We start from the raw sequence: 25,568 nt of genomic DNA, 5'->3' as shown, positions 1-25,568 counted from the left end.
TATTGTTTTGCAATTAGTGTTTATCTGAATAACCAGACAAGTTAGAGACTGTAATAGCCCTTTTTAAAAAGTCCATTAATGTGAGTTTCAAGCATGCAAGTATGTGCAATAATACCAACTGTGAAGCACAAGCTGCCTCTGGGAAGGCTTTTAATCATGCGCTCTTTACTGGGCTAAGATGTACTATAGGCCAAAGGCCGTGTTTTCTGGGTTCACGTTTCTGGCCTCACACACAAGAACACTTCCCTCTGATTTCTGAAGCTTTATCACCTCGTTGTGTATTTGTAGTCCATGGGGGTACGCGCAAATCTGACAACTCAGGCCTGCATATTGCCTTCTGCAACATCCTCCAAAAATCAATTTCTGCTATTGGCAGGACATTGATTCCCTGTGAATGGATGGTGAGACTAGATGGGGACAGAAGATGACAATGACACACATGCACACTCACCAGAGAACTGGTTGATAAGTGTCTGCGAGCCATGTGGGCCTTGTTCATTGCAGCACCATTAATCCAATACAATATGTCTGCTGAATGCTGTGTGCGATGCAGAGAGGCAACACTTATCATCTTTAATGCCTCTGGTTGGACACGACTGGGGAGGATCACTCCCCCAAAAAAGGAGAGCGTATTTATGCTTCACTCTAATAATGTAATTTAAAGGGTCGTTTCATCCAAATCACAAACCTATTTTATCTGCAAATACTTTTGAAGTATCTACATGCAGCTGTAACAGCACGGTTTGAGGTAGGGCACAGTAGATTCACACTTAGTAGATCTCAGTTCCAGGCCAAACCAAATGAGCTAAAGTAAGGGAAAGATGAAGATATAGCAAATTAAATATGGTTAAGGAATACTTGGGCAACTGAAACACTTTTTAAAGTGGCTATAATCTATATTTATATATTGAATTATTTAATTTACTTGATTAAATACATGTAAAGACAAAGCAAAGGGATAATTATCATTACCAAATGCAGCTAGTCTCAGCTTTAGAGAGATTTATAGAGTTTCATCTGATGGTTTGGCCACAACTTTAATGCTTGGGTTCTCTCTCACTGCTCTCAGCTGTTTCTTGTAAACTTTTAAACCCTTAGTGAATGACTCAGTACCACACAAGAGACAGGGAAGTCAGTAATGTTTGTACACAGAGGAGTGGATAATAGCAGCCAAAGACAGAGCTAAAAGAGCTAAAAGAGTGAATATTGAACCTACAGTCATCAGATGGACCAAAACACATCTCAAAAATGGATGATGTTGCTCTGTAATTCTTGATGTGGAAATAAACAAGTACTTGATGAAAAGTTAATTGTGAGCTGTGGATTTGCTGAGCATTGATTTTATTCTGATAAGGATGCTATATATATATGAAAACTTCCATTGAAAGGTATAATAATAATAATAATAATAATAATAATAATAATAATAATAATGATGATGATGATAATAATAAAACAATCGAATTAAGGAATATGTTATGTTACACATATTATAGTTGAAGACATGGATTCAATTGAATTACCTCATGCTGACGATTATGAAGATAAAGAGTTGGAAAAAGTTAAATCCGGCAGATTCACCCTCAGGAAATAGTTCCATCTTGTGATGCCCATCTAAAAGCTGATGTTCCAAACCATGACTACTACATCATTATTTACTGAGTACTCAGAACTTAAGTTCTAAAACATGAAATACATGGAAGTCAATACTACATTATTATATGCGTATACCCCGTACTCGTCGGTCAGACCATCCATCTTTGAAATCACCTGTAAAGTTTCATTACTGCATCTTTGGCAGATATGACGTTATCACAGTGTCAAAATCTGTCCACAGACAGACGTATAAACACCAAAGTTCTCAACACCACCTCTGCGGTATAGTTCACACTATAGACAGGACCGCATTTTGCCATGATGGCACACAAACACACACACACACACACACACACACACATATACACACACACACAGGGTGCAAACAATACCAGCCACTGTGTTATGGCTGGTAACCACAGAGGGAGAATGGATGAGGCAGAATGAGCAGTACTGGGCTGTGATCACCACAGATGGGTCATTATCAACATTTGACTGTCTTGAAACCAAAGTGTTTCTCCTCAACACACTTGTTCAGAACATATGATGCAACATGTGCTGGAAGGAAACATTAGTCTAAACATGACAGCTAAATGAAACATTGCTCTTGGTTGTATTTGACACTAAATCTATTCCTTTACTCTTCAATCTTAATTTGTTGTTGCCTATGGATGTTTTTCCTTGTGGTAATATGGATCACCTCTCAAGGCACAATCTGCCCATCTCATTCCCTCATGGCAACATGCTCTGCTGTGAACTAGAAAGCAGCCAGCTGTTGTAGTAGGCTGTGACCATTTGTATATCCCTTTGTGCTACTCAGTGCTCATCAGCAATAACCATAACCTCAGGTTTATAGACACGGAGAGTTGCAGGGCCAATATTGAAGAGATACTCGTTCAGCCACCTGAGACTCTGTGGATTCTCACTGAGACATTATACAATTATTAATCATTTAAATATTCATTATTCAGTCCAGTCTGCAGGTTTCCCAGTAGTCTACGGGTGAGTCTCCAGCTAGCCCCTCAGCTCAAAAAAGGAAAAGGCATCATATCACTTTGAAGAGGAAAGATCAATTGCAAAATGCATGAAAATATAGTGTTCAAATCTCAAATACCAATGTACACAAATTAATTCTCTATCGTTGTTGTATAAGTGAAATTGGAAACATGTTAGTGGCCCAAAAGGACAGAATCCAAACTGGTTCATCAGGGTGAAATAATTCAGTATTGTTTGCTAAATAGGGAGATTTCCTCTCCCTGGAGGGAGGCTGCTGATGAAATCTGCGACAGGAGAAAAACTACAAAGAATAGCCTCCCAGAAAGTATGTGGCTGTGAGGAGGAATAAAAGAGCAGCAGGATAAAAACGACTGTATAACTGACTGCTTTGATTACAAGCGACCATACGGTGGAAAATAACAAATATGGAGAAAGACAGTCGCAGTATTATCCTCCATCTCTCAGTCTGGATCCTCAGCTCCTCCCCTATGCGCGCGGGGCTTCATTTGATCAAATCCTTCAACTTGGACCACTTAGGCTCAGCTGCACTTTTTTACAACACTGCATTTGGGCAACGCCACAACTTACGCAGCAGTTCCTCTTCCACAGCGCAGCAACAATTATCTCACAGCGGAGAGGCAGAGACAGGAGCGGGTAAAAAAAAAAGGACTTCTTGCCTCCACCGCATCTTTCTGTGCCGCCAGCCATGGAGACCGGCTCAACATTTTGCCCAAAGTGGCACGGTGCGCTTTTGCTTTTGATGATGCTCAGTTTTCTCCATGCCGCCAAAGCTGAAATAACTTGCAGGTCGTGCCAGCCTGGAAATAAGTGGCGCGCACAGGAATTACTGTTGAATTTCGACATGAGTGAATCCTTGGCGGGGTTGAAGAAAGAAGTTTTTGGACGCGGAGACGGGGCAGCAGGGAGAGCCGGGGCTGCAGGTGGAGAAAGTCGGCGGCTCCGTTGCGCGGCGGGGTCCGCTGACTGCGCTCCGGATGAGGCGGAATACGCGGGGCCAGGGCTGCGACGGAATACACGCAGCCTGCGCGCAAAAGGTGACATTGGTGAGGGAGAGTTTGCGAAGACTAAAGTTTCGTATGTGAAAATGAGTGGCCAGCAGAGGACCAGCGATGGTGCCGGTGTTACCTCTGCCGTCACACACAAAAAGCGCACCAGAAGGAACAGTGCTGATGATGAAGCCAGATTCCCCCGGTCAGCCCAAAGTCAGGACGCGGGAGAGGGCACCGGTCCGGCGGGTGCACGCAGAGTGACGCGCTCTGAAGTGCGCTGGAGCGGAGAGGAGCGGAGAGCCGGGGGTCCGAGGCAAGAGGAGCTAAAACTTAACAGTACCACGTTCGCCTTGACCGGGGATTCATCTCACAATCAGGCTATGGTGCACTGGTCCGGCCAGAACAGCAGTGTAAGTCATCCATTATGTCCACTTTAAACACCCTCGGGCACATGCGCCAATCCACAGAGGAGGGAGATGTGTGCGCTTATGCTGGCTGTCAGGTAGAAACACATTACTCAGGAGAGGAGCCAGATCTGAGCCTGATGCGCTGTTAAAGGTGTGTGTGTGTGTGCGTGTGTGTGTGTGAGAAGAGAGAGAGATTCAACCAAGAAGAAAGGCACAATCTCCCTCTTGTTTAATTAATGTCCAAGCTTATATATCTTCCATCTTTGGCTTCAACAACGAAGGTGGAATACTGGGGTTTCAGTTTGATCATGAATTACAGTAAAGGACACTAACAATAAGTGGGTTTATTCTGCAATTCAAACAGACACTGTTCAAGCCTTAATATTGCAATCAGGCCTAACCATGCACTTTTGGTTGGGTGAGTGCTTTTCTTTGTCAAGAGCAGGAGACTGATCTCCAGCGTTGAAGGGCGAGAGAGAGGAGAGGGCTTCATCACTGGAGCTTCCTCAGACTGGGCAGCTGAATTGATGTCATGATAAAGCATGTCGAGCACGGAGCATTTCTGACCAGCAGGCAGGATTTTCAAGTAGCGCCGTAGGTTGTGGGAGAGGTTAAGCAATTTCAGCCCTCCTCCCTCCTTTTGTGAGGCCACGTTTCCTGAGCCACAGGCCTAAAGCACCTGCAAAGTTTAGAGCTGAAAAGTGGCCTCTCTTCTCCGCCCTTTCACCTGCTGGCCTCGGATCCTTTCATGTGAAGGCAGGAATGAGAGGATCAGGGATTTGTCCGTGTGGCAGCAGTTCTCAGGGGTGGGGAGGTATTCACAGGTTCTTCAGCTTTGAAAGAAGGCAATCAATTGTTCTATTAATAGTTTTGTATGTGATTTTAACAGAGAACGTTTGCCTTCGGAGTAGCTGCTGCTTGGGTTGCCCATGTAGCAAAGGAAACTGGCCATTACAAAAAAAACATTAAATGTAAAGAAATACTTAAAAAGAAACACTCACATTTCTAAAAGAGAGACAGTGGAAGGATATTATAGGCAGAAACGTATAAAATAATATTATGCATTGTTGTTATTATTTTCAATTTTATTAAATGGTCATTATTTCCTTTTAATTCATTGAATTAGCTAAATATCACAAAATAGTGACACAAATCTTATACTGTCTCATCTTAGCAGGACTTTGTGTTCGTCCAACTTTCTCAAATCCAAAGATCGTTAATTCACAATAATGTAAAAGAGCACACATCCTTACATTCGATTTTTCGAGCTGTGGAATCGAGGCTATTTTACTTGAAAAATGACAGTGGCAGAAGACATTTCAGTTTAAGTGCTAATGTACTGTTCGGGTATGGTACAGACAAAGGGTTTTAAACTCTGCAGCCTCACAGTAGACACACATCGCAGCACTGTGTGGGATTCATGTTTTAACATTACTGCTGGATGCATTGTCCAGGTGATGATGACGTCAAACGTGTCCTTCACCTGAGTTCAGCTCTGCTTGTGGCCCCTTCGATTGCACGTCTTGTAGCGCAACAGCTGCCGGAATTTATTAAATAGTTTTCCACCTCAGTATAAATAATAACACAACAAGAGAGGAAAGGGATGAAGTGTGTGCGAGTTCAGTGTGTGTTTGTTAGAATACCCATTTGTTTCTAAATCACCTTTTTAGTTTTGCAGCCGCTGTCTCCTTGGAGCATTAATGTGCAGTGTATCTACCACTACAGTGTAGCGGGCAGTGATGCTGGATGTGTCATTCTGCACAGTGTCGTCCATGGTGCAACATTTTACTGCTTGTTTTACCAGCTGGCTTTTATTCTGCTGCATCTTTGTTTGCTTTGTAGAAAAAAAGGTCTTTGTCTCGTGTTGAATTTGAGCGCGAAACAGAATCTTTACAAAACACACTTTATGTATCCCCGGCGAAAATGGAATCCTATAGATTATTGCTGTAAACTGTAATTAACATTGGGAAAAGCTTAACTTAAAAAAAACAAATCTCTCGAGCGCAATTCAAATGTATTCATCTGCTGTGAGGACTGATGGCTCCATACGGCTGCGTGTTCTTCTTCTCCCTCTGAGTCAAAATATAATTAACATGAACTGAGCATCAAATGCAATAAAACAAATTAAATCAAGGCCTAAATAAAAAATGAATATGTGTCCTTAAACCAGGCTTCCGCAAGTCCATGTCCTGACTGCTGCACCACTGCACTGCTCAGTGTTACAACCACACCACTTAGCCCTGTCTGTAACAAAACCAATTACAGTCAAACACGTATCAGCGGCTCTCATGCCCTGCACTTTGCTTCTGCCTGAAATTCCATCCTGTGCTTCAGGTGTTTCTATGAGCTTGACAAACTACTGTAGTTTGTGACAAAATGTGACCTTACAGACAGTGGAGGCAAGAAAATAAATACACCTGAAAATGTCAGATTCTTGCAAAGATTTTTCCATTTATCATTGTTATTTTTTCCCTCCCTGTCATTTTTTGTCTGCCCTCAAAATAAAACAGACAATCATCACTATGTATCAGCCCCGTTTGGTTTTGCGATGTTAAAAGATGCTGCTTTTGCTACTGTGAAACAATTTGGCCCTATTCTTTCAGTTGACGCAAACAACTTACTCGAGGCATGCGAGAAGAGAGGATCTGGCATTAAAAATGTAGAGTTGTTGCTATAAGTGGGAACAGACGTCCTCGGTCTTTACAATCTAAGCTGTTGTATAAATAAACACATGAGTAAACAACATGGCACGGAGTTAAAGTGAAAAGGATACAGATAAGAGCTCTGCTGCTCGCAAAATTTAACCTTTAAGGCATTTACAAGGCTCGTCTGTTAAGCATCCCACATTACTGGAAGCCTGTATGTCAGATTGGATTGGAGGTTATAATTAGGACCCATGCAGCATTGGCCACAAGAGTCAAATAAGCATTGTAGGCCAACGGCAAATACTGAAAAACATGTATCATTAGGACAAATACACGTGCAGCAGTTGAACGGACTGTACTTAATTTAGTAAATGATGGAAAAATATGATTATAATAAAAAAAGATGCAGGATGTTGATGTGGAGACTCAGGTTAGGTTGCTCTCATTCCTTATGCTGTTTATTGTGCTTGATCATGTCTTGAGTTTTGTACCACTTAAAGGTCCAGTGTTTAAGATTTAGGTGAAAGGGAACTATTGGCAGAAATTTAATGTACAATAATCCTCATGATGTTTCCACTAGTTTGTTTCATCTAAATTGTATGAATTGTAGTTTTCTTTAGCTCAGAAAAGACCCTTTATATTTAAATACTTTATATTTACATCGAGGGGACCCTCTCTACGGGGGCCGCCATGTTTTTTACATTAGTCCAGACTGGACAAACTAAACACCTTTTGAGTTTTTATGATAATTGAAGTCTACCACAGGTTCTTTTTCATGTTTGGAAGGAGAGGGTGAGGTGAGGGGTGTTCAGCTGCAACATGTGATATCAACACTAGATATCACAACATTTTACACACTGTACCTTTAAAGCAATGACCCAAAGCTTAACCTCCCCTCTAAGTCACATTTGATGGACTGCTGTTAGCATCAGTGTCACCAGCTGCCATGTGATGGGTTTGATTGAGACATGTTACCAGTCCTCCAGCACTAAACATGCTATCACACCGTGTCCCATTTTTCTCTGTTCACACCACGTTTGTTTTGATTTGGTGCTATACAATTAAACTTCAATATAATTGCATTTTAACTTGAAATCCACCATAAACATGTCACTTTTTGTATAAATAACCACTGCTGCCTCACAACAAGAAGGTTGTGGGTTTGAATCTGCCAGCCTGGACTGCTCTGTGTGGAATTTGCACGTTGTCCCCCAACTGTGTTGGTCAGGTTCATTTGCGACTGTAAGAGCATGAGGCAATGTGACCACGAATGGCTGCAGCCCTGTGATAGACTGGCAGCTCATCCAGGGTGTACCCTGCCTCTCAAATGTCACTTGTGATTGGCTCCAGCCCACCGTCAGCCCTGAGAGGATAAGCATTGTAGCTAATGGAGAAGTATTAGGGGGAGTATACATCATTTTCATTTATGCAAGACAGGTTTACATAATACCCATTCTGTTCATCTATTGTGTGCTGTATGGAGAATTGGTTTTCCTCATTTCTGGCTGTGTGTTGTTCACATTGTTCAAAGTCACTATCTGGTAATGGTAAATGTATTTATATAGCGTTTTTCTAGTCTTGATGACCACTCAAAGGTTTTTGCCCTTCACCCATTCACAAATCATACATTCATATAGTGCAATGATGGGTTCAGTATCTGGTAATAGACAAGCATGCTCTGGTGTTTCTCCGTTTATCAGTTTTCTCACTCTGATCATATTGTATTCTCCAAAGTAATTACTCTGAACTCAGATCATGGCAACATTGTTGAAATAATTACAGCAGGTCAACAATCTCGAGTTAGACAAACTTACAAATTTAGATCAAATGTAGTAAAAATGATTGGAGTTTTAAAACCAACTATTTGGTTCTTGTGTAAGCAATGACACTTGTCACGATACAGTAATAAAGCTTTAAAATGAATTCATCAAATGCCAAAAAAAAAAAAAAAACTTCCTTAACTGAATACATTTAATCTCCAACTAACCTGGCTAAACTTTTAACTCATTTCTTTTACAAGCTGACTGCATATTGATTACAGGCTGTTTAACAACTTTAGATCGTAGCAGTTACTTGATTTATACTCAAATTGAAATGAACTATAGTTATCTTTAAACTGCACATTTTATTGCAGGTTAAAAGACGTGGATAGGGCGTATTGTTACTAGCAGTAATGTGAATTAATATATTTTAAAGCCATAATCTGTAGAGTTGTAGTGAGATAATTTTTGTTCCGTAAGTGTACATTAACTTGTGATACTGAGAGTCTCCATGATTTGAAATTGTGTTTACATGTGGTTTTTAATCCACTGTGAAACACCTGACAGCACATTCAACATCATCCCAGGCAGAGACGTCATTGTAGCAGCAGAAAAAGTCACCGAACTCAGTCCTTTCATCTGCAATCACTGAAGTAGTTTGGAAAACAAAGGCACATCTGAGTCCTCATAAGAAGCACGGAAATGTTGAATCTTGTGTCTGACATCAGTGTGTCAGAATTACACACAAAGAATTGGTGGTGCTGGCAGAGCAGCATTGAGATGCTAGGAAAAAGGTTACAGGCAAAGAGCAGCCTCACCCCGGGACCTGTGGCATATTGCTCAGATGGATGTACAACATGCACAGGGACAGCATTATTTACATTATGAAATGTCAGGCATTAAGTACTTTGGCCTGTCAGTCAGATTGGTCGGCCTGACATATTGTCTGTCAGTCGGAGAAGTTTACTCTGGAGCTTCTCGAGACGTATTGTCCTGCTGCTGGAACATGTCCAACAAAAGCAAACAGAAGCAGGTGAATATTTAAATTGAAACCCTGCAGAGACAACAGCAGTTTCCTCAAATCAAATGATTTTTCCGCCAATTAATGAGGAACTGATCACATGACACTCTTTGAAGGATTGGGAGAAACTCACTCACTGTCCCAGTTGACAGTCTGGCACTACCTCTGTAGGTGTTGAGGGAATCTATTCATGTTTGTGTATGCACTGCCATAGCCATGGCAACACCCAATTTACCACCAACAAAAAGATTTGTTTCACACTCCACTGTGCACTGACATTTCCTCACACCATCAAGCCTCCATAATTTTGTAATTTGGAGACATTTGAGGGGCCGTCAGTGCCACATGGAGATGTGGTGTGAGCAATATATTTAACGCATTTACAACCTGCTCATTCAAGATGGCAGAAATCAAACATGTAATTCAGGGCAGACATATGCTAAATTGACAAGAGTTGTGCAGCGGGGAAAAGTGGTTTGGTTAGCAGACAATTTGACTCACAGTATTATTTGTTTTTGTGGAGTGTGAAGTCATTTCCTGATTTGAAGGTTGTGCTAAACGTTAGTGATATTTAAGCTTTATGACTTTAGTGATGACAATGTCTGTGTTTTGGTTGCGGGCCACAAATTTGCTCCACATAGAAATATCTCAGTTAAGTAGATTTGTGTCATTAAATTGATATCTAATGAATTTTCACTGGGTTTCCACCAGCGTGTTTCACCCATCCTGTGAAACTATACTGAGTTTGGTGAATGATTTATGAAGAGGAATGAATTATGGTGGTCCACTGAGCTTTCCTCAAGCACCAGAATGTGGTTGAGATTTGTGTTTGTTTAGTGAATATCTATCTATCTATCTATCTATCTATCTATCTTTCTATCTATCACTGACTGTCCCTTCACTCCCTTGTTGTTAAGCTTTTGAAACTAATCACATTTAACAGTGTAGGGAGTCAGAGATAGATTCGAGACAAAATCCTTTTACACAGTGAGACACCTGCAGTGACAGGAAATCAGCTTGAAGGCAGCGATGGAAGAGAAGAGGCAGAGGGAGATGAGGAGAATGATACCCAAGAGAGAGAGAGAGAGAGAGAGAGAGAGAGAAATAAAATCAATCAATCAATCAATCAATTTTGCTCTGGTTACAGGACACAAAATGGTTAATCAAAAATGTTGTCTCTTGTTTTTGATGGACAGTTGGGGGAATAGTTTATATGTCTGGGCTACACTGGATGCGTGAGCTTCATGGAACGTCTTTTCTTTTCAGCGCTCATTTGATCAGATCAGAGCAGCCACACTGCCTGCATGAGACCTGAGCCACGCAGCTCTTCTAGAGAGTGGCTTATTTTCTCTACGTACTGGAGACAGTGAAAATGATCTTTCAGCACAGTCTTAATGCCTCTATCTGTTAAATACGTCAAACACATACATATTTGCAAAACTTCCTCTACCTGATTCAAAGTTAAAGTGTTTCTGTTGTCTGAATGCATGCATTTCTTTAAACAAAGTCTTTACTGTCGACAAGAAGACGCGCAGCTTCATACTGTCGAGTCCTGGCATTTAATCAAGTACATGGTCCTACTTTTATTTAAGGAAATGTAGTGTTTATAACAATGACCCCATGTAGCAGCGCTGCAGACATGCTCCCTGTGTGAGCAACAGACATAAACAGATATCTGAATGGCTTCTTTAACACTAGTGAAAACATTTTTTGCATATCATCTTTGAATGATTTTACAAGACACCTCATTGACATAAATAAAAAAAATGTTTTTCTACTTTACACTTCACACTGAAGAATTAAAAGCTGAACAAATAATCTGTGCCTTTATTTTATAGGTAAGAAATATGTATCAAAATACAGTTTGAAGTGAGAAAAGGTCCATATTATTTTTAGATGACTTTAATGGACTAAATCATACTGTTCTCTAGTGTGTTTTATTCCCTACACATACTTTGAACTCCATCTGCTCTTGTGGTGAAAAGCCCTTGTCCAATGAAAAGTTAGTTTTAATGATAAACATTTTTGATAAAAATGGAGAAGTCTAAAATACTGCCTTTACCCTCTTAAATCTTAATAATCAATGTACTCAGTCATAGGTGGGACCATGTGGCTGTTGTCTACCAGATATCTTCATTGTCCCATTCAAACAGCTCTCTCGGGACTCCTGCTCATAAACATAAGACCACTTGCTCGCTTGAACCTTGGGTCTTGGCCACTTTCATCGCACATTATGCTGCAATTACAGTGTGAGCCTCCAAGTCAGGTTGTGAACATTCAGTTTCAATGCCAGCAGAGTCTAATCTGTATGCTTTCAGACCCGTTACTTAGCCCATCCTGCTGAGAGGAGAGAATTTAAAGACACATTGAAACAGCAAATATAACCGAAGCCACTGTGTGGGCTAAGCAATCCTGCGGGTATGTGCCTGAGAGTGATCAGGCAGGCGGACGCTGTCACGCTCCACCGAGCAGCATTTTGTTTGCCATCAGGCTGTATATGCCCATAAACAAACTGGGTTCCCATCCTGTCTTTCTTCTTCATGAACAATCCCACGTGAAACACTCACAAATAAGTCATTATTTCCTTTACTCTGAAGTAGTATGCTGTAAAACTGTCTCTGGAGTAGTCAGGGTCTTCCTGTGGGCATGCTCAACAAATATTATACACTTTGTGGGTAATATGTTGGGGCTCTCTCAGCCAAGCCTGTGAGGCCTCCCGAACGCACGCTTTATTTCAGTAAGTACCCTTAGGTGCTCCTGAGAGTTTTATTTCTATTGCCACCACCTTTCTTTTTATCCTTCTTCAATTTCTTTTCAGTCATGCAATGCCATTGTTTCTGCTGTTGTTTTTGCAGGCCACTCGGTTTCTGGCCCCTTCAATTTGCAATAAGTGGGAACAATTTGTCTTGTAATCAACAGAAATTGATTTATCCTTATTGGAGGCTAATTTATCTTAAGACATATAGTGACATTTTCTGCAGGTTGTGGATCCATTTATGGAGGAGGTTGCATATATTCATTTCTGATAAATGAATGGCATTAGTTCTTCAGCCTAAGTAGAATTAGTTTCTTAAACTATTTTATTTTTCAAGTATTGAACACAAGTTTTAACACTCACCTTATTATTTATGTCATAATATATGAAATGTCAAATTGGAATACCACCTTTTTATAACAGAGTATTAGGGTCATGTTGAAAAACAAACTTTGAGATTTTGAGAATAAACTCAAAAATAGTCAAAAATAATGTCATTTTATGGCAATAAAGAAAAAAAGGGAATAAGCAGCAAGGAGAACCTGTGCTCGCCTGACTCTCACTCCTGGATCCAAAATCTTTAACCAAACCATTCATGAATGTATGAAACCTCTTTGAATACTTATGCAGGTGTAACCAACAGTCACCCTCTACCAATGTGGTTCTTTCTTCAGAATAGTATGTTTCTTACAGCATTTTTGCATTACTGATACTTATGATAATATGACTCTGATGTGCCAAAAGTATAAGTAGTACAATAAGTATAAGTATGCATTATTTTTCTCAAAATATTTTGAATTGATTCTCAAAATCTCCCTTTTTATTATCTTCAGCATGGACCTTATACTGAGTTGTGCCTTTTTACATTTGAGCATTTTTTATTTTTCATGAAAGACAGGAAGTCCTTACCCTGAACCATGAAACCGATAAACTCAGAGTTGATAGGATAAAGATTCCTCCTAAAATTATGTGACTAAAAACACCAAGTCGTGTTTAAAGGGAAGACTCAGCATTGGTGATCACACAGTTCACATGTGGAGTCACAGACTCTGCACAAGGTCAAGGGCAGAATTGCTTTGTGTTAATGTTTGAGTATGCTTCGAACTAGTTCAAATGAAATATTGTCCAACCATGGGAAAGTGTTAAAGCCTGTTCCAACAGGGAAAAAAGCCTGTTTACCTTTTTCCCAATAGAACAGATGGGGATGAAGACACATGTTTCCTTCAGTCTCTCCTTAAAGTCATTCATAGTGCTGCATGTGATTATTCACACACAGAAAAGGATGAAAGCGTTGGAGAATGAAAAGAGAGCTCTTGAGAGAGATGTTCAAACTAACAAATACACTTCTCATCTTCAAACCTGGCCAATTGCTTTGTGAAGTGGACATGCCTCTCAGATTGTTGGTGTTGGAAAAGTTACAGTGTCAGATGCATCCTTCCGAATCCGACGTCTGAGAGGTGTAGAGGAAGGGTTGGTTTCAGACGCTGTTGACATTTGACGAACACGCAAAACTTGTGGTATGGCTCCCTTGGGCTTTACGTGCCACTTGGATTTGAAGTTTCCCTGTTGTGCTTGAAGTTCACTCATTTACAAACTTGGACCTTGTTTATCCCTGAACCTTTAATGGACATGTAATGAGATGACAGCTGCAATGAAACAACATGAACAATGTAAGCTGATGATGGTTGAAAAATGAATTCTCTGTGTCGGGTTTTCAAATATTCTCCCCCTCCACCTTAATGTCATACCACCATCATGAGGAGTACATGGTAGAAAGGCAGTAGCCAGAGGGAGAGAAGTTTGTGAATAGGAACTGGATGTTGTGAGAACCGATACTTCAGTAGTTCAGTACTTCAATGCCAAGATTCTAAAAACGTTATGGTACACCTATTGTACTGTACTGGAGGAAGCAAACAATACCGACCTGTCGCTGAAGGATGGCAGGCGTACATTACATGTCCGATGTCCTTGTACCATGCCGTATCACCCTGCTGCATGTCCTCCCTCCTCAACCCCCCCCCACTGACCTGCGCTCACTTTGCACGTTGGCAGCGGACACCGTCCCTGGGCAGAGGATCTCGGGCCCCGTGCATGCTTGGAGTTTGATTTATGTTTGTTGGATTCACTCTGGATTTTGAGACACCTAATTGTGTTATGTGTACAGTCTCTGCTGTTTTCTTATGGTCATTGAGCTACTGTATACCTGACAAATTTCCCTATGGGACACTAAAGTATATTTGCTGTGATTTGAAAACTTAAATTTCATAATTTTCCTACATGCCACTATTCTGCTTTGTAATGTTAATCGTCTTTTCTTATTATTTATTCCTTGAAGGCTACATACATGTTGTCTTTTGAATGTTGAATGTTGTGGTGTAAAGGATTTTTTGCTGTCAATAGGTACGTTCGACCTAGTCTGACTGTGTGACTTCATCCATAACAGAAACAAAGAGAAACCAACAGTTATGCACTGAAAGTGGTTATATATTAAATGAATATGATGTACTCACACAATTGTTTACATATATTTAATTACATATAATATATAGTTTTGATTAACGGTTAGATAGTATGTGCTGCATCAAGTCAAATGCCCCTAACATTGAACTCTAAGAGACGACACACACTACAAAGAAATGTTTGGTTTCTAAGTTACTCACAAAATGATCGATCCAAACTGATAGCATGTGCTGATAGCCTGTCATTTTAAATGACTAAAGTATTTTTTAGTACTAAAGAGTGTGAGTGGCCTCTATTGTTTGGGTGAGGCAGTTGTATTTACACATATTTGCACATTTCATACACAAAGGTAGATTCTGTTCAGGGACAGTAAAAACAAAACAGAAACAAATTTTAAGATGAGAAAGTTATCCAACAAATTTCAAGTGGATTAAGAAGATTAAATCAGGTAAAATTAAAACAAAGTTTCAATAATACAAATAAAATAGATATAATTGTGTAATAAAATGATAAACACAATGATGGTATGACCGTATGGCCGTAGATTTTATAAGCAGATTTAGTAAAGAGCTTTTTTGGAGAACAAAGTTTAAAAAGTGCAATGGAGGGGGCATTCCTATGACCATCAGGCATTGCGTTCCATGGAATATACTAATTTGTCAAAGGACACATACCCTTACAGCTCACACATATATTCATGTTATATATTCCTGTTATCTTCCAAACAGAACCAGCTATCAGTCTATCATTTAGATACAGTACATGTACTTTATAGTGGAGTGGCATTATCTCTTCACAAACATCAGTGCACTGTACTTTTTTTGCTGTCGCCGGTGACATGAGTGCAGCGGCCCGTCTTCCCTGCGATGTGACTGACACTTTGATGTGAACCATGGCAATCAAGTTGATCGGTGTGCGGGAGAGAGGAGCTCCGCGCACTATTTGGAGTGAAGTGAAGTGTGGCTCAGAGGCTGCGAGGTGGAGCACAGATCAGATTTTGTCCGTGCATTTGTGACAGTTAGGGGAGCAAATGTAATTTACACACAACCCAGATCGCAGAGTTGAATTGCTTTGGAATATCTGAAAAAGTCCGATTTGCAGGACGGACTTCATAGAGATACAGCTGATAACCTCTGACTGTGGATTTTAGTCTGAGGCAAAGGGCTCAATCGCTGGACACTGTGTTTATACATTATCCGCTTCCTTTGAAACCTCTCCCCATTGCAGCGATTCAGATTGACAAGGAAGAATCTCACAGCTATTGCGAGATACTCAGAGGCCTTCTTTCTGGAGGCTGAGAGTCCCATCTGTGGCACATTTCTGTGGCACAAATTGAATCAGTGGCAATCTGTTAACTGCAGGAATGTGTCTGAAAGTGAAGATGAAAAAGGTGTTTTTCGAGATCCCAGCACGTTGACTGAGAGCAGCAGATGAGATGGCTGGGCAAGTTAATTGACCAAGCCTGATATAACATGGATACACACAGAGTGGTGGAAATAGCTGAGAAGCAGCCCGGACAATACAAAGCACAGGCGATGGATGAATCTCTCCCTCTCAGACCATGCTGGTTGTTTTTATAAAGTCTGCTTGTGTAACAAAACAAGACTAAAAGAGAGACCTTGTGTTGCCTACTCATGCTCTTGAAATTGATGTGGTACGTACCAAATACTTACTGTTCAAAAGTCAAAACGACTTTTTCCACTTTCCCTGCTTTTGAAACAGCCCACACTGCTCCTGGCTTTGTATGCACAGGTGACCCAGCAATCAATTCAAAGATCTTGTAATGCTTCTGCACAGTATCACATTGTTAGTCATCATGATCAATGTGTTTAACCGCTACCTTGAAGAAATTCACGCTACTTGAAGAGATTTGATACAAACAACACTCAACAGGAGTTGTGCTTAAGTCCATACTTTTCTCATTTTTCTCTTATTTTGCTGGGTGGTGATGTTCATTATGTGTGTCTTTGTTAAGCTGCAAAGGTTCTTAAAGTTGTGGTGTGTGTGTGTGTGTGTGTGCACTGCAGTACCACTGGGTGAATTACTACCTGTGATTAAACAAACACTACACAATAAAATTTCTAAACCACATTTCAAAAAATATCTGTAAATAACGTCTCCTGTTTTGAATATTTATAGTTTCACATCTATGAACATAATGAGTAGTTACAAACAATTATCTGCTAATAACTCTGTGGTTACTCGTAATGATCGTCTTGGAAACATGGCTGTAACTTCATCAACCACATGCCATTCAAAACGCTTGTTTCCGCGTGTGGCTATTAGCCGAGTTAACACCTCTGTTTAGTGGAAGCGCATAATGTCACAACATTAGCGCTGCAAATTAACACAGGGAATTTGAATTAGTGATGCAAAAGTCAGAGTACGCAGCCAAATCCAAAATAGACACTTAGAGCTGTTCCTGCAATTGTAATGTTTGTTAATGGAAAGATAATGTGGAGACAGAGAGTCTTTTTAGAGAGGCTGATCAGTCATACAGCCGTAACAGATATTCTCCAGAGACTGCAGAGGCGCAGCACAGCTGAATGTCAGAATGCTCTCGACTGCTGGGAGAGAATCACCTGACAGCTTCGGTGTTGGACTTGGTTTACTGTTGTGGCTCCATGAGCTAATGCTGTGGGATAGACAGCAAGTAAATAATCTGTCATTGTTTTCACTAGAAATGGAGGAGCCACCCACAGCTGAAACATCTCATTGTGGTGGTTAATATATAGCACTGCAGTATTGAATTAGATTGTAAGGATTTCTGTGGTGTCAGGGTTTCTCATTTCAGTGTATTCGCACTGGAAAAGTGACACGATGGAAGATAACAACAACAACAATAAGGATAATGATAAGCGTCATAAGAATAAATATTATTTATATAGCACTTTGTGGCATGTAATGCTGCTCAGGGTGCTTTACAAGAAAAACACAGGAACAGAATATGATAAGAGAATAACGGATGTTAAAACAATGGGGGGACCATACAAGTAAGTTTTGAGCAGTATTTTAAATATTAACAGTGGATGCCTTTCCAATATGTAATGGGAGTTAATTCTTTATTATACTTTATTTTGTTGCTGTCTGTATGTGGCACAAACATACTTTTGTTTTTGAGGGTGCTACGCGATACCCTCTTCCCATGATGCATTACAAGCTGCTGCTCACAGCTGGAGAAAGTTTCAGATGGTGGTAGAGCATTGTAAATATCAAAGAAAAAATAAATTCATAATTGTTTATGTCTCTTTTTTCTCTCTTTTGTCCTAGATTATGCCTCACACATTAAACCAAACTATTATCTCTGTATCGTGTTAAAGATAAGTTACAGTTCTCTTTTACTTTAATGGTTGACGATATGTGACAAGCACCGATTGAACAACAGATCAGTTGTTTATCATGTACAAATGTGTGGAGTCAAATTGCTGCTATGATATTTACTGAGTGGAAGCCATTTTACAAATGAGACACACACCATCGACAGGTGTGAATGCATACATTATATATTGTACAAAACATATGGGCAAATAAAACTGTCCCACATTCTTTTTGAAAGAGGTGTCCGTGTGTTTTATGAACCAGTGATACAGCAAAAGAATTCACTCCTCGCTTTTTGGCAGGCGCCATCTGTATATAGTCATCCTTGAAAAGGCACACCAGGGACAGATGAAGACATCTGGAGATACAGTAGCTGCCACATCTGCTAATGTCTGAACACATTTACCTCAGCCCTGTCATTACCATGTGAATTACCATGTATCCCTGGGATGAGGCTTTGATCGGCCCAGCACCTCGTGTCACAGCTCTTGAAGCCAGCACCCAGCCATCACAGTCCATTAGACAGCAGCAAAGTAAGGCTGTTGACAGTGCAGCCACAGCACCAGTGCTGGATCATACTTAGAAACATCCCTCTGATATTAGCAGCTCTGAAACATGCAGAGAGAAGGCAACGCATTGGATAGTGTGTGCTGTAAAATCTTAACTCATGGTCGGATGTATTCAAACAGTGTTTGGGCTGCGGATGGCACAAACAGATTATTGCTTTCATTTGTCAATCACTTGCGCTGGCTTCTGTCCTTCTGTTGATCGATGTCAAGCTATTGCCAATATGTGATATATTATATGTTTCACATTAAAATCCTGCAGCAAAGGAAGTGATGATACTTGAAGGCCTGCTTGAAAACTTTTAATGTGAAACATCTAAGCAAGTGTTACATTTTATCGACAGCAGCTTAACATCCAAAGGAAAGAACAGTAAAGTAGAATGGTGTTAAATTAAAAAGGTCATGAAAACAGTGTGTCTGTAAACTATGGAACATCATAGTACTGTCGTTTTACTGGACTGGACTCTTCATGTCAGTTTAAGTTAATAATAAGGATAATGCGATTTAATAACAGTTCTGCAATAAATTGTCTTGAAACATCAGGTAAATAAAAGTCTGAGCCCAGTCACATGTAAGTATTAAGTTGGATTGGTTATCACAATCATTTTTATTTTCTTTAATCCTTCATCTCTGACAGTCACAAAGAACAGTGGTTGTGTTTGGACCACAGATGGCAGGACGATAGACTGGATGAACGTGTGTAACTACACCGGGCGTCAGCTCATTAGTATTGCAGGTCCTCCTGTTGGACATCAGCCGTACAGGGATCTAATTAATTCATCCATTCTGCAGTGAGTCAGTCCAGGGGGCAGTGAGGACCTTATAAAGCGGGACTCTATCATACCAGAAATCCTTCGCAGGGCTGAAATGGAGTGAAATGAAATCATCCTACTCCAGGTTTATGAAGAAAAATAAGGAACATATTAATGCGTGGTTGTCACACCTAATTGAGCACTACTGTGCATCAGATTTATCATAGATCTATCTGCTGTTGAGGTAATGCTGAACAAAGCTGGAGTTCATCGGGGTGAGGTGTAGGGTGATACTCCATGTGATCATCATTGTGTGAGCGTCAGTAGACTCTTCATATCCTTGACTCACCACATGCCCGAGTGGTGCACTGTGGAGGTGTGTGATAGTAGGAGTCAGATGAGAGCGAGAGTAGGAGCACAGAAATCCAGGCTATGCTTCTAATATCCACAAGAATCTGAAGGAGATGCTTTGGTACATACGTAATAAACAAAAGGCAAAGTTGTATTGATTTGAAATAAAGAAAGGTTTTTGATTTTCAAAAGTGTGTGGATGTCTTGAATCTGAAGCAGTAGTTATTAGTGTGCCTCTGGGATGTGGAAATCAGTAGTTTGATGAGGGGTAAGATAAGCTGTTCCTGTTCAAAGGTCTGCACTTATCTTAGTGTTACATACCTCATACCACACACTGTCTTTGTGATAGTTTTCTGTCAAGTTACAGGCTGTGCAAAAACAAATATTTATCTTCATTTGCATGTGTTTCATATAAAAGCCCTCTCAGTTGGACGTGTTAACAGCATGAGCGATTCTAAGTCAGCAAAGCCCATCAAAAAGACCAAAATCAACAATATACCAATTCTACTTGTGTGTGTGTGTGTGTGTGTGTGTGTTAAAGAAATGTTTAGCTCCTGCTTTATGTCATATCTCTGTTTCCTGAAAACCCTATTAAACAAATGGAACCAAACACAATTAAAAGACACACCAGTGACTCACAGTTTTACAGTGTTACATTTTCCTGAATAATGAACATGCACACTGTATTTATTTTTAATTTTTCCCATACACATCATCCGCTGTCCAAAATACTCATTACCACATAAAACCCAAACAAGGATCCCTTTTTTTCCCTTGTATTTAACAAGAACTATATATTTGTGACCCACGCTTAAAGGTAAGGTTCTTGTCTTCAATAGAAACAAACAGACTTGGAGCAGACATGTTAAGCATGTCAGGTAGTGATCTATTGTCTGTCATTGACAATTATATTAATAATAATAATAATAATAATAGTAATAATACACAATATCATCAGCTTCTCCTTAACTGCAGATTCTTGTCAATGCATTTGTTTTCTTCAGCTTTAATTTTATATTTCAAATCAAGCCATTTCAAATTTCTAGGCGATCACTGCAACGACGCACCCAGAATGTGAGGATTTAAAATATCCAATTTCATTTCCAGTTACCTGATCTTTGTGAGTGTGCGGTGCATGGGAAGCTCCAGCAGAGGTGCCCTTTGAACTTCCTTTGCTCTCTTTGGTAACTTTCCAGACAGAGGACCTCCATGGTGAGTGGAGCCCATCCAAATCAAAGTGGTATCTTTCCTTTTTGGCAAACTGCCGAGGCGGTGCACTGCCAGCTTTACCAGGTGCCCGTGGCCTTATCCGGGCTGGACTCAGGTAGACCTCTTCAGACCAGATGGCCCTTCCATGGGGCTATATCACTCAGCCTCCCCCCTCAACCCTTCTGGAGACCACTGGCCAGGAAAATGAAGAATTCTAGAAAGGAGTATAAACTAGTGTATATCCCCATCCATGCAAAATTGATATATTGTCCATTATAAATGTGTTAAATCAATATCAGATGTATGGACGTTTTCTGAACATAGATCCTGTTTACAGCATATTACAGTCCGCTCAGGTCTGAAATGAAATGACAGCAGTTCTTCATGCAGTATGGCAAATCAGGACAGATTTAGATCCAAGGTCCATCAATGCATTCCACAGAGCCATGTAGAAGCTTTTTCAACAACTCCCACTGCTTGATTGCTGTAAATCAAAAAAAAGACCAATCAATGGTGAAAGGACAGACTGCACCGCAACACACCCAAAGAAGTCTCACACACACACAATATGCACGCTCCCCCTGTAGGCCTGCGCCGGGTCAAGGTTAAGAAACTGTACAAGCGTATCTACTCACTTTATATCTGTAAGAAGCAACTCAGTCAGTGGCCCATGTGAAACATCCCCGGGGCTGCACACAGCTGAGATGGTGGTATAGTCTTATCTGTCTGATGGAGACTGAGCTCCGATAGCAAGTTCAATAGTATTTGTTACAAATATATATGATTTCTGATCAAAAGTCTTCGAATGTGCTAATAATACACAGTGACTGTTTGTTGTCTTATTTTAAATGTGGTTAGAAGTATTTTCCGTCCTAATACATTAGCAGTTTCTCACTAGATGTGACATTATGGTGCAATAACCTTAATAAAAAGCCACAACATGACACCCTTCACATTTCTCAGTGGCGGAGAAGAAGACAGGAACACTATTTGCTTTGTATAGGGGTACTTCTTACGTCTCCCTCCCCCCCCCCCCCCTTTCCACCGTTTCTTTTTCCATCTCACTCTGCTGTCAGATGTTGACTGAATCAGGTTAGGAATGGGAGGAGCAGAAACAGAAGCGTCGCTGATGAAAATGACAATGTATCTATACGGTGTTTGGATATTGAAATGCACAAACTTGCCTCCATCCCTTGGAAAACATGGGTTTATGTAACTGTGGGAGGGGAAAAAAAAGGAGGGGGGCCTGCGACTGTGTCGTGCAGGTGTGCAGGAGCTGTTGAAAAGAGGAAAACATTTAAATAGGGTTTAAATACCTACAAGCCATGACTTCTAAAATATTCATATAGGAATAATCCGAAAAGATTCATAATCTCTAACATTTAGTAAAACCAAGCATATTGTACTGCAAATGTTTTCTGATTTATAGGCAGCACAGAGACAAAAAGCAATAAAGTGCTTTGCAGATAGTAGTGTGATGACGGAGCGCTCTGCAGTTTTATTTGATGTGACTCTGACATTTACTGATTTGTTATTCAAATAAAGTCTGACAAGAGGAGCACAGATAGACTTGACATCAAGGAGCTCCATCTGTCTGCCTGTTGTCTGTGTTGCCGGAGTCGATGTAGTTTCAGCCACGACACATCCTTCTACCTATTTTCCCAACACCACCTTAAATATGGATCAGACTTTATCGCCCCCAGGAACAACATGATAATTGTGTGCACTGCATTGCAGATAACAAGCATAACAATAGCACACATGTTCATGTTAGATATTGATGGAAACATTTTAATAAGTGGCTTTTTTCAAGGCTTTTGAAAATAGCTGTGTGGCCATCCATTTGTCTGAAAATTATATAATATAAAGGAAATACAATTGTAATTTGTGCCCATACAATTTACACTGATTTGAACCAATATCTGAGCCCACTTTGTGATCTTCCCCCTGTCCAAGGTTTTTGGGACTCATGGTTCAAACTAGTTTTCAACCATTTTATGATATCTGAACAGGTTGGGCTGAAATTTTAAAATACCCAAGATAAACACCAGAGGCTTTTTTGTGATTTCATGTTTTTTTTCCTTGTGTCAACTTGCAAATGTAAGTCTCCTCAGCCGCTGATGTGCCACCGTGTCCACCAGCTGCTCTGTATCTGTTTGTGGCTTAGCAGGTAGTGAACAGTGGTTTTTTAGAACTTCCTCTGTGAAAGCAGCTTCTGGTTGTGGCAAGAAATGACACTATAAGTGAGTGAAACTTTGTATAAAACTTAGGGAAACACATTTGAGTGATAAAATATCGATTTCTAAGTGACCATAATCATTATTGTCAAAATAAAATACACCCGATGATTATGTGTAATCCACTCCCAGTGGCATCCTACAGGGAGTTATCACTCTCATCTCTAAGGAATGGTTATGGTGTATCTCTCTCAACTCCGCTGTCATTGTAATGCATAGCCTGAGAATAGACTGCGATAAACCTAAAGAAAATCTGTTTGCTTCAATGCTTCATGTCAAGTAAATAGGTAGGATTCAATTAAACAAAAGATTTAGGTAGTTTTGCCTTTATTTAGTGGAAAGGTTTAATAAATCTACTAACATGGTTTGCAGTGGTGAAGCCAGCCTCTGTCCCTGCTCCAGGGTCATAGTGATAATTCATTGTTTAAACACAGTAATTATGTCAACTTAATCAGCTTAGTCACACCGTTTTATAAATATATTTCAAAAACACTTTTTACACATGAAAGTGACTGATACTCAATAATCTAAAAAGTTCCTCATTATACATCAAAAAACTAAATGGAAGTACATTAGTGCATTCATGCATTTAGCTCCATAAAATTGAAGCTGGCCTAAAAGATACTTCCAGATCCTTTTAGCTGCAGCGTTGACTCATAGAAAGGTTCTTCCCTCAGCCAGCAACTGAACAAAGTCTAGACTTGTTTGAAGCCGTCTATTTTTCATCTCAGGAAGACTTTTTTTCCCCGTTATCTCGGGGAGACTTTTTTTTTTCATGTGACTCGTATGTAGGAGCTTCAATATCTCCATCTGGGAATCTAAAGTATTGCTGGTTCCAGCACTTTAATTCATCTCATGGTGGGAAATTTGCTGCTCAACACCTTTTTTTTTTTTTTTAAAAGAGTCTGTTTCCATGCCACCGAGGCACATTGAGGCAAGCGGGACGTCTTTGTTTCTTCAGGTTGCTACTTTTTTTTTTCATTGTCCTTAAACTTGACTGCTGGGATTCCTTAAGATCCACGTTGTGATGGGGGCAGTCGTGTCGAAAAGTATTGTGCCTAATGAGATTTCCTTGTACTTCTTCCTTGCCTGGGGCCTTTGAGAGCCTTGTTTAGTTCAAGTGAAGGTCTTATTACCGTATTCCTCAATCGAAGGACTTCTACAGATTCACACCTCAAGCAAATTCCAGCCTGTTTGATCCCTCTGCACCGCGCTGATGAGTTGATCTGAGGGGGAAAAAATAATTTAAAAACAGTGCCTCCCTCAGATGATGAGAGATGGAGACACGCTGAGTCTACCAGCACTTTGTAGGTTTTAATTGCTGGGGAAACGGGGATGAGGTCAGAATGATGCAGGCATTGTGTCATTAGATGGAATAAAGAATTTTCTTTCTTGTCAACCACAATCCATATGGAAAGCATAATTAGAGCAGCTTCAATTAGTATACCTCTCCATGACAGATGGCAGTGTCTTGCTATATTGATGACATCCAAAAGGTATGTTTTTAAAATGTGCAACCTCCCAATGTGTCATGTATTCTGTTTGAGAGCCTCAGTGTTTGTTGCTCTCGGTGCATTTTTACCTCTGGCTGTGTCATGAAGCACACACAGACAGTGGGGACATTTCCTCTGTTTCCCTGGCACTGTGCTGTTTACATATCCACACTGTTTGACCCAACATAATTTGAGCTTATGCACGAGCTGCTATGTTAATTCGGCTACAGATAAAACAGATATCTCCAGCATCCACGAGGGTGTTGAATTTGGCTAATGGTATTCACTGGAGAGGAGAGTTGAGGCAATTTGTTCATTACCATCAATCATGAAATTGTTAATTTTAGTGATTAATGTTGGCTTACAGTGAGTCTCCTTTGCTATCTCTGCCTGTCTTCATGCACATATTTAGCTCATAGAGACGATTCCAGGCAAAGCAATGTCACAGCAAGGAGAAGTGAAGGCTGTTTTCACATAAATTAATGTAGCCGAAATGAGAATGAAGGCGTAATTAGCAGTCTTCATTACCAGGGAGTGATTTAAGACTCAGTGATGAATAGAAAAAGAAATGTTTGTTTAAAAAAATTGTTTATTGGGATGGGTAAGTGGTGGGATGCTCTGACTGCTAATTTGAAATTCAAGGAGTTACTGGGTATCACTAGAATATGTTAGTGAGCTGTAAACAAATCTGAGCTGTTGCATCAATGTTAGCTTGTGACAGTATTTTTTTCTGAGGAAGATCTATCTTATAAGTAAATCACACAGATGTAGCTTCCTCATCCAGATTAGATGTTTTCTTTGGATCAGAATCAGTGATTGACTTTCTATTAAAGACTGTACATACATTTGTAATACATTAAAATATGTCCAACTGATTGTTTTCTTACACTTGTTCATGGCAAGTGAGGCTTTTGTTGTCCTGTTAAAACTGTGGGATGAAATGAAGCACTGAATTTAAGGAGTATCTCAGAGGTAAACTACATCTTTTTGTT

The 25,568-nt window shown here is 40.2% G+C and overlaps 1 protein-coding gene across 8 annotated transcripts in view; it reads left to right on the top strand.

The window, feature by feature from the left end:
- Positions 1 to 3,115: 3,115 nt before the first annotated feature.
- The window catches only part of sorcs1 (sortilin-related VPS10 domain containing receptor 1), a 149,022-nt gene continuing 126,569 nt past the window's right edge, over positions 3,116 to 25,568 (top strand). For all 8 annotated transcript variants that reach the window (XR_011243843.1, XR_011243840.1, XR_011243841.1 and 5 more), the window contains exon 1: positions 3,116 to 4,012. Coding sequence is in view for 4 of the 8 variants with exons in the window: in XM_069530398.1 (XP_069386499.1) it covers positions 3,299 to 4,012 (714 nt within the window). In the remaining 4 variants the exon portion in view is untranslated. The remainder of the gene's footprint in view (positions 4,013 to 25,568) is intronic.

Source organism: Paralichthys olivaceus, chromosome 8 (assembly GCF_024713975.1).
Source record: "Paralichthys olivaceus isolate ysfri-2021 chromosome 8, ASM2471397v2, whole genome shotgun sequence".
NCBI classification, from domain to species: Eukaryota; Metazoa; Chordata; class Actinopteri; order Pleuronectiformes; family Paralichthyidae; genus Paralichthys; species Paralichthys olivaceus.
Note: the sequence above shows the minus strand (reverse complement) of the source record. Positions and strands in the feature narration are given on the sequence as shown.